Below are 10,681 nucleotides of genomic sequence, written 5' to 3' on the forward strand. Positions count from 1 at the left end.
TTCATAACTCTAATCTAATCATGAGATAACTATCAGACAAATTTCAAGTAATGTAATACTTTTCAAAATATCTGACCATTAGCTCTCAAAGCTATCAAGTTCTTCAAAAGAATGAAAGTCCGAGGAACTTTCATAGCCAATAGATACCCAAAGAGAAATGATGGCTAAATGAATGCATTCTGGATGACAGATGTTAATAATGGGGAAACTGGTATTCTTTGCAATTTCCTTGTAAACCTAAAACTGTCTTTTGGGTGTTAAGTTTGGTAAGTTATTTATAGATTTTGGATACTAACCCTTTATGAGATATGTCATTTGAAAATATCTTCTACCATTCTGTGGCCTGCCTTTTAGTTTCATTGATTGTTTCCCTCCCTGTGCAGAAGCTTTTTATCTTGATGAAGTCCCAATGGTTCATTTTTGTTTTTGTTTCTCTTGCCTTTGGAAGTGTGCCTAATAAGAAGTTGCTATGGCTGAGGTGAAAGGGACTCTTAATGATGGAGAACATTGCTGGAGGGGATGTGGGTGGGGGATGGACTACATGGGTGATGGGTATTAAAGAAGACACTTATGATGAGTACTGGGTGTTGTATGTAAGTGATGAATTCTAATCTGGAAACCAATATTGCACTGTATGTTACTATAAAAGTTAAATAAAATAAAATGAAAAGAATATTTATAAATAAATAAAATTATTTGTGAAATGTAAAAACCTTGGAGGCAGTTATCCCTGAGCTGACTCCAGACTCCATCACATGCCTATTCTGTCTCACATTGTTCATCCACAAAATCTGATTACATAGTTACTGAAAGAATCAAGCAAAATAAACAATGCAAAATTCCCACCTGCATCTAGCATTAACAATGAAGTTGGATGACTGTTTCAAACCCTTAGAGATTCATCTCTCACATCCCATATCTGTGTCCACTGTCCCTATTTCCACCCCCATTATCTATGGCTTTGGCTGTTACAGCAGCAATAATGTGTTCCTCCCATTGACCCAGGTGACCTTTCCATGGGGTGAGTTTAGTCATGGCCATTACCTGATATAAACTGCACTGATTTTAGGGGCATGAGTCAGTTCTGTAGTCAAAATATAAGACTCTCTGCTCTGATGGTTCTCTCATGGCCGGGCCCAAGTTTCATTTTTCATCCCTAACTTCACATTGTGTCAGGTATTAAGAACTATTTTTCATTACCTAAGCATAATATGCTCATATTTACTGCTATTCCTCCTGAAAGATTCTCACACTTACCTCACCTGGAATAACTATGTGCCTACTGAAAAGCTCTGTCCAATTATAACCTTGACTGTGAAGCCTTCACTAATCTCCCCTGGAAAAGTCTACTATTTTAGGACCCACATCACCAGAATTGGAATACTATATCAGATATTACATTTACTTATTTCTATGTTTCTTTCCCTTTTTAGACCAGGAGTGCCTTGAAAGAAGGAACAACATATTATTAATTTCCTTATTCCCAGAATATAAGCTAATGCCTACCATCCACTAATGTCTCAATAAATGTTTGGAAAAGAACAAATGGTTGAGTAACATTAAAAAGAGGTACCATCAACAATAGGGAGAAACGAGAAACAGTGAAACCACAGAACAAATCATAGAGACAAGGAGGCCCCATGATTGACAGCCAACACCAGAGGAGACAGATGGGAGCAAGATGTTTTAGTGCATTCACCAATGGCCTACAAAATTTAGGACTGTAATATGCCAAGACTTTGTATTACCAGACTTTTATTTCCTTGTTATCCTTCTGAATAACATAAAGTTACTGCCAATAAAAAGAGTCCTATGCATCATTATCATACTCCCCAGTACCTGTGAAGATGCTGTAGTTCACCCAGATATTATCACAGGAAAGGCTGAGTTCACTCATGAAAGTATGATTAACGAATTTGCCCCCAGAAAAAGCAGGGAGATAGAACCACTCATGAGGCCTCTGGAAGGCCCAACTGTTTTTTCCCATCATCTGAAATTAATAGAATAGACTTGAAAGGTTTTAATGGAAACATTTAAGAGTTTCTGTGACTTTAGGAGCTGAATTCACATGAGACTCATTGGTGAAGTATTCTTTTGCCTTTCTATTCCTTGAGAGATTTAGTTCCCTGGAGCAAAAGGAAAAAATTAGTGCAACCATGGGCTAGATTTAGTCCTAGGAGACATCTTTGGAATTCTTATCTCTTTGGACTCTTTCCTCCCAGAAGGAGGCCACCACTTTTTAGGTATGGCTACTATAAAACCTGAATGGCTTCTGTATCCCTGATTCTGGAGGGACATTGTGTGCATACTAGAATATCTTCTTTCTCCCATCTGTCTTTTTTGGCGCTGTCCTCAATCATGGCATTAAACAAATTCTTTCAAACTTCAGGCTGACAACCAAGCTAAAAGAACAGAGATATCAGAGAACAACACATGAAAAAGAATGCAGTCTTTAAAAATCATTTAGTATAATACTCAACAACTATAATCACCAGGAAACAATAAGACAATTCCTAGGGAGAGTGGATAGATACCCTGATGGTTCTCACTGTGACCACATCAACATATTGAATATGCCTCAATAATTTTTAAAAATTTAAAATAATGCAAAGTATCATGTTCAACCAAAATTAAGGGAAACCAGAAATCAGTACTAGAAGGGAAACCAGAAATCAGTACTAGAGGGATCCCTGGGTGGCTCTGCGGTTTAGCGCCTGCCTTCAGCCCAGGGCATAATCCTGGAGTCCCGGGATTGAATCCCACGTCAGGCTCCCTGCATGGAGCCTGCTTCTCCCTCTGCTTGTGTCTCTGCCTCTCTCTCTCTCTCTCTCATAAATAAATAAAATTCTAAAAAGAAGGAAAACTAGAAAATTGCCAAATATGTGAAGGTTTAAAAACATACTCTTAACCAACTAATGAGTCCAAGAATAAATAACAAAGGATATTATAAAATCTTTGAGAAAAACAAAAATGAGAATACAACATTCCATAATTTATGGGATTTGGTGAAAGCAGTGGTCAGAGGGTAAAAGTATAGCTATAAATGCCTACTTTAAAAAAAAAAGAAAAACTTCAAATCAATATCCTAATTTTACACCTTAAAGAACTAAATTAATAACAATAGTAAGAGCAAACTAAACTCAAATCCAGTTAAGGATATAATAAAGGTTTGTGATAATAAGATATAGATTAGTAAAATAGAAAAGAAAATCAATGAAATGAAAAGCAAGTTGGGAACATTAATTGAATTGACAAAAGTTAAGCAAGATAGTGAAAGGGATTATAAGAGAAAGGAGGAGAACTGAGTGGGAAATATTAGAGAGGGAGACAAACCATGAGAGACTCCTAACTCTGGGAAACAAAAGATTGCAGAGGGGAGGTGGGTGGGGAGGAAGGGATAGCCAGGTGACTGCACTGAGGAGGGCACTTGATGGGGTGAGCACTGAGTGTTATACTATACATTGGCAAATTGAATTTAAATTTTAAAAAATGTAAAAACAGTTAAGCAAGATTGAAATGAAGTAAAGAGAGTAGACTCAAGTTATTGAAACAAGAGGGAAAAAGAAAGTAAGACAAAATTGAAGAAGGAGACATCATAAGAGACTCTTAACTATAGGAAACACACTGATGGTTGCTGGACGGGTGGTGAGTAGGGTAGGATGGAGTAACTGGGTTGTGGTCATCAAGAAGGACTATTGATGTAATGAGCACTGGGTGTTACATGCAATTGATGAACCACTAAACTTTGCCTCTAAAACTAATAATGCACTATTTGTTCTTTTTAATTTCTTTTTATTGGAGTTCAATTTGCCAACATATAGCATAACACCCAGTGCTGATCCCATCAAGTGCCCCACTCAGTGCCTGTCACCCAGTCACCCCCAACCCCCACCCACCTCTCTTTCCACCACCCCTTGTTCGTTTCCCAGAGTTAAGAATCTCTCATGTTCTGTCTCCCTCTCTGATATTTCCCACTCATTTTCTCTCCTTTCCCCCTTATTCCCTTTCACTATTTTTTATATTCCCCAAATGAATGAGACCATATAATGTTTGTCCTTCTCTGATTGACTTACTTCGCTCAGCATAATACCCTCCAGTTCCATCCACATTGAGGCAAAAGTGAGTATTCGTCCTTCCTGATGGCTGGGTAATATTCCATTGTATACATAGACCACAGCTTCTTTATCCATTCATCTTTCGATGGACACCGAGGCTCCTTCCACAGTTTGGCTATTGTGGACGTTGCTGCTAGAAACACCGGGGTGCAGGTGTCCCGGCGTTTCACTGCACCTGTATCTTTGGGGTAAATCCCCAGCAGCGCAATTGCTGGGTCGTAGAGCAGAGCTATTCTTAACTCTTTGAGGAACCTCCACACAGTTTTCCAGAGTGGCCGCACCAGTTCACATTCCCACCAACAGTGCAAGAGGGTTCCCCTATTTCCACATCCTCTCCAACATTTGTTGTTTCCTGTCTTGATAATTTTCCCCATTCTCATTGGTGTGAGGTGGTATCTCATTGTGGTTTTGATTTGTATTTCCCTGATGGCCAGTGATGCGGAGCATGTTCTCATGTGCTTGTTGGCCATGTCTATGTCTTCCTCTGTGAAAGTTCTGTTCGTGTCTTTTGCCCATTTCATGATTGGATTGTTTGTTTCTTTGCTGTTGAGTTTAAGAAGTTCTTTATAGATCTTGGAAACTAGACCTTTATCTGATACCTCATTTGCAAATATCTTCTCCCATTTTGTAGGTTGTCTTTTAGTTTTGTTGACTGTTTCTTTTGCTGTGCAAAAGCTTCTTATCTTGAAGTCCCAATAATTCCTTTTTGCTTTTGTTTCCCTTGCCTTCATGGATGTATCTTGCAAGAAGTTGCTGTGGCCAAGTTCAAAAAAGGTGTTGCCTGTGTTCTTCTCTAGGATTTTGATGGAATCTTGTCTCACATTTAGATCTTTCATCCATTTTGAGTTTATCTTTGTGTATGGTGAAAGAGAGTGGTCTAGTTTCATTCTTCTGCATGTGGATGTCCAATTTTCCAAGCACCATTTACTGAAGAGACTGGCTTTCTTCCAGTGGATAGTCTTTCCTCATTTGTTGAATATTAGTTGAACATAGAGTTGAGGGCCCATTTCTGGATTCTCTATTCTGTTCTATTGATCTATGTGTCTGTTTTTGTGCCAGTACCACACTGTCTTGATGACCACAGCTTTGTAGTACAACCTGAAATCTGGCATTGTGATGCCCCCAGATATGGTTTTCTTTTTTAAAATTCCCCTGGCTATTCAGGGTCTTTTCTGATTCCATACAAATCTTAAGATGATCTGTTCTCTGAAGAAAGTCCATGGTATTTTGATAGAGATTACATTAAACGTGTAAATTGCCCTGGGTAACATTGACATTTTCACAATATTAATTCTGCCAATCCATGAGCATGGAATATTTTTCTATCTCTTTCTGTCTTCCTCAATTTCTTTCAGAAGTGTTCTATAGTTTTTAGGGTATAGATCCTTTACCTATTTGGTTAGGTTTATTCCTAGGTATCTTATGCTTTTGGGTGCAATTGTATATGGGATTGACTCCTTAATTTCTCTTTCTTCAGTCTCATTGTTAGTGAATAGAAATTCCACTGATTTCTGGGCATTGATTTTGTATCCTGCCACAATGCCAAATTGCTGTATGAATTCTAGCAATTTGGGGGTGGAGTCTTTTGGGTTTTCTATGTACAGTATCATGTCATCTGTGAAGAGGTAATGGTGTATGATTCATTCTGATTAAAAAGCATGTATAACTGAGTCATACCTGACAGGGATGGGAGAAATGTCTTATAACTGGGGAAAAAGGCAAATTATCACATTTAATATAGAAATGGTGAAATTAAATTAAGTCTATTTACATTTTGTACCTTATTTTTTCCATAAAATGTAAGATTTATTCTCCATATACAAATGGAGTAAATACCATGTGTTAATTGAAGAAAGACATGAACTACAGCCCCATGCAACATCATGGGCGACCTTTAGAAATACAATGTAGGGACTTAGAAGAAGTGCAAAACAGATCAGAACAACTCTCCACCAGACAATCTTATTTGATTATAAACTTGTTATATGAAAACACATGTTTTCCGAATGGCTTGCATGCAGTCCTAGAGAACAGATTCAAAGATAAAAGAAACCAGAACTGAGAACAGGAAGATAATTTGGTGACAAAACAAGCAAGACATTAGATACAGATGTGGTGAAATGTTGGGACCCCTGCACCCCAATGTTCATAGCAGCAATGTCCACAATAGCTTAACTGTGGAAGGAGCCATGATGTCCTCAACAGATGAATGAATAAAGATGTGATATATATATATATATATATATATATATATATATATATATATATACAGACACACACACAATGAAATATTACTCAGCCATTAGAAACAACGAATACCCACCATTTGCTTCAATGTGGATGGAACTGGAGGGTATTATGCTGAGTGAAGTAAGTCAATCGGAGAGGGACAATCATTATATGGTTTCACTCATATGGGGAATATAAGAAATAGTGAAAGGGATTATAGCAGAAAGGAGAGAAAATGAGTGGGAAAAATTAGAGAGGATGACAAAACATGAGAGACTCCTAACTCTGGTAATTGAACAAGGGGCAGTGGAAGGGGAGGCAGGTGGAGGAATGGGCACTGAGGAGGGCACTTGACGGGATGAGCCCTGGGTGTTATAATATATGTTGGCAAATCAAACTTCAATAAAAAAATTAAAACAAACAAACAAGACACTGAGCAATCATTCACCTCAGTGAATAACCCTCTCACTGTGGACACCAAACTTCCATGCTTCAATAAATAAATGCACAACATGAACTGTGATATAAAAAAATGAAAAAAAGATATTTTGGTTGGTTACGGAATGAGTATTTTGAAATTTTGCTTTGTCATATTTATGGTCATCCTGACACTAAGAACATATCAGGTCGATCTATTTATTCAAATTTGTCTTTCTGAGGGAGACTGAACATGGAAGATTCCTAACTCTGGGAAACGAACTAGGGGTGGTGGAATGGGAGAAGGGTGGGGGGTTGGGGTGACTGGGTGGCGGGCACTGAGGGGGGCACTTGACGAGATGAGCACTGGGTGTTATTCTGTATGTTGGCAAATTGAACACCAATAAAAGATAAATTTATTATTAAAAAATTTGTCTTTCTGTGTAAACTGCACTGGGAGAGATATAATTGCTAATCAGTGTCTCCAGTGTCTCCAGTGGACTTTCTGAACACTAAGCTCAATCACAGAATAAAAGCATAAAACCAGTTAGGAAACATAGGAGCATGTTTGTAGAGTAAGTGCCTGATGTGAAGTTTTTTTTTTTAATGGAAGTGCCTGATATGAAGCTTTTGATTTCTGAGGCATCCATTTCAAAAACAGTCATGTTTAATAAATAATTGTCAAGTGTGGGACACAATTACCAGATAAGCACTCAGGCTGCCCCAGTCATGAAGTACCTCTTCAGGAAGCCCTGTGTAACCTCGATACTGACATGTGAGTGACTATTTTTACCCTTCAGCAGCTAAATTCTAATCACATAAAATTCTCCAATAATGAATTAAACTGCAAACCCCTAAAAACTCTGGCCATAGACCCTAGTAAAAGCAGATTCCTCAGAGGCTTGCTCGCTCTCTCTCTTTCTCCCTCCCACCCTCCCTCTCAATGCCTTTTCCCACTCTGAGACCTCCCAGGTTAGCCTTTGGGCATCCCATGTGGCCTCCAGGACCTGTGAGGAATAAACCTGGTGTTGTTAGAGTTCTCTGAGGGGTGTTATTGAGGCATGTCCTGCAATCACAGTAAGAACTGAGGAACTATTGTAACCACAGCAGAGGCTCTGTTCAGGGAAGACTCTGTAAAAAATATCCACAGCACAGTGGTGCAGGGGAGTGTCCAGACTTTCCTAGCCTGAACATCAATATCAGTAGCCTGAGACACAAAGGGAAGAGTGTTAAAGTCCACATTATCAGGAAGAGGAATGAAGATACTGATGGAAAAAGATTGACAGACTCAAGGTGAAAACTGAGGTTTTGTATTTTCATCTATAATATAGTTATGTGAAGGGCTTAGTGGACAAGTAGAGTTTCTTCTATGTGAAGAATACAAGTCATGATTATTCTTTTGGGAAATCTAGGGAAAATTTACTTGGCATGATATAAGTCATTTGAAATGAAAGCATTTTTAGGAAATCCAACTAGCCCTATGTAAGGTACAGAAATATCCATGCATTTGAGTTCCAAGGTTGGGGAAAACACTAGGGACATATGAAAATCGACAAAGGAAAAAACTGTGCATATCAGACAGAGCAGGAGCTTAATGAAGTGAGTTAATTATATGTATGGAGAAGGTGAATTCAAACAAATGGAAATTCCAGAAAAAAAATAGAAGGACCATATCTGTTTCCAAAGTCTGACCAATGAATAGCAGATCCTGGCTCTGAGGCTGTGAGTCCTCCAATCATGGGCACTTCTTCAGCCTCCAGACAATAAGCCCTTACATCACTGGAACCCCAAAGAATCTTTTCAGAGCTCTCTTTATGTCTCTGTTCCTCAGGCTGTAGATGAAGGGGTTTAGCATGGGTGTGACCACTGTATACATCACTGAGGCAACTGCACTCGAGTGGGAGCTCTGGGGAGCAGCGGAGCTGAGGTACACTCCAAGACCAGAACAAAAAAATAAGGAGACAACTGAGAGGTGGGATGCACAGGTGGAAAATGCTTTATACTTGCCCTGAGCTGATGAGATCCCAAGTATGGAGGAAACTATCTTAGAATAAGAGTATAGAATCCCAGCAAAAGGACCCCCACCCATCAGGAGAGCTGCAGAATACATTACCATGTTATTGAGAAAGGTGTCAGAACATGCAAGTTGAATCATGTGATTGAGTTCACAGAAAAAGTGGGAGATTTCTACCTCTCTACAAAAGGACAACTGTAACATAATTGAGGTCTGTAACAAGGAGTGTAAGATATTTGCGATGCAGGAGACCAGAAGCAACAGTCCACAGAGCTGGGGGTTCATGATTACCATGTACTGCAGAGGGTGACAGATGGCCACAAAACGGTCATAGGCCATCACAGACAGGAGATAGATGTCCAATCCTGAGAAGATTATGAAAAAGTACATCTGTGTGATGCAGCCTGCATAGGTGATAACTTTGCTCTGAGTCTGGATATTTATCACTATATTTGGGATGGTGGTGGAGGTAACGCAGATGTCTATAAAGGACAGATTGGTGAGGAAGAAGTACATGGGGGTGTGGAGATGGGAGTCAGAGCTGACAGCCAAGATGATGAGCAGGTTTCCAAAGACAGTGATCAGGTACATGGAGAAGAAAAGCCCAAATATGAGGGGCTGCAGTTCTGGTTCCTCTGAAAGTCCCAGAAGAAAGAATTCTGATATCCATGTATCATTGTTTGGTTGCATGTGGTTGCACTGACTACCAAGAAAGAGGAAAAAACCATTAATTTAAGTAGTTCATTTCACAAATTAATTAATTAATTATGTTCGTAATTTAATTAATGAACATTACTTAATGTTCATTAATGAAGGGCATTTCTCACATGGCTGACATGCAACAATTTATATTTTGCAGTCAAGAAATTAATTTCAGGGAGCACATGCATGGTTCAGTTGGTTAAGTGTATGCCTTTGGCGCAGGTAGTGATGTTCAGGTCCTCAGATTAGCCCTGTATTGTTGGTCTCCCTGATCAGTGGGGAGTCTGCTTCTCCTTCTCCTTCTGTGCCTCCCCCAGATAGTCCTCTCTCTCTTTCTCTCTCAAATAAATAAATAAAATCTTTTAAAAATAAATTAATTTCAGTATTTTGTGTAGGGTTTTCCCCTTGAAAAGATTACTTTCTGTTTCATCTCTGATTAGGCATTTGGTCTCATTTTCCCCATTCCCCTACAGAGGTCCTGCCTTCTACTCTTTTATCAAGATGCCTTTCGTGCATGTGAGGAGTACATACTGAATGCCAAACATGGTCCAGGCAATGTCTAGGCAATGAGTACAGGTTCCTAAAAGTAATAAGCCACTATAATTCAATGATGGAGAAAGAACAGAAACAAATAAAAATTTTAACAATACATAAGAGGGTGGCAAGTGCTATGAAGAGAACAAGAATGGATATCAAGGAGAGAGTGGATACAAGTGCTATTGTTTATTTAAATTCAGTTAGCCCATATATAATATATACTTAAAGATTTAGTGTTTAAAATTTAGCAATTACATATAACACACAGTACTCATTACATCATGAGACTCCTTACTGCACATTCAATGCAATCTCTATCAAAATACCACTAACATTTTTCACAAATAATCCTAAGATTTGCATGGAACCAGAAAAGACCCCTAATAGCCAGAGGAATGTTAAAAAGAAAACCAAAGGTGGTGCCATCACAATGACTGACTTCAAGCTTAATTAGAGAGCTGTAATTATCAAGACAGTATGATACTGACACACAAAAAAAAAAAGAAACACAGATCGATGGAACAGAATAGAGAACCCATAAATGGACCCTCACCTCTATGGGGAACTAATCTTTGACAGAATATCCAATGGGAAAAAAAAAAACAGTCTTCAATAAATGGTGCTGGGAAAGTTGAACAGTAAGATGCAGAAGAATGAAACTGGACTA

General features: G+C 38.7%; 1 protein-coding gene across 1 annotated transcript; it reads right to left on the reverse strand.

The window, feature by feature from the left end:
- Nucleotides 1–8,532: 8,532 nt before the first annotated feature.
- Nucleotides 8,533–9,465, reverse strand: LOC140611455 (olfactory receptor-like protein OLF4). The gene has a single exon (XM_072788208.1). The coding sequence runs from the start codon at nt 9,463–9,465 to the stop codon at nt 8,533–8,535; it is 933 nt and encodes a 310-aa protein (XP_072644309.1).
- Between the last annotated feature and the right edge of the window lie 1,216 nt (nt 9,466–10,681).

Source organism: Canis lupus, chromosome 19, assembly GCF_048164855.1.
Source record: "Canis lupus baileyi chromosome 19, mCanLup2.hap1, whole genome shotgun sequence".
Classification (NCBI taxonomy): domain Eukaryota; kingdom Metazoa; phylum Chordata; class Mammalia; order Carnivora; family Canidae; genus Canis; species Canis lupus.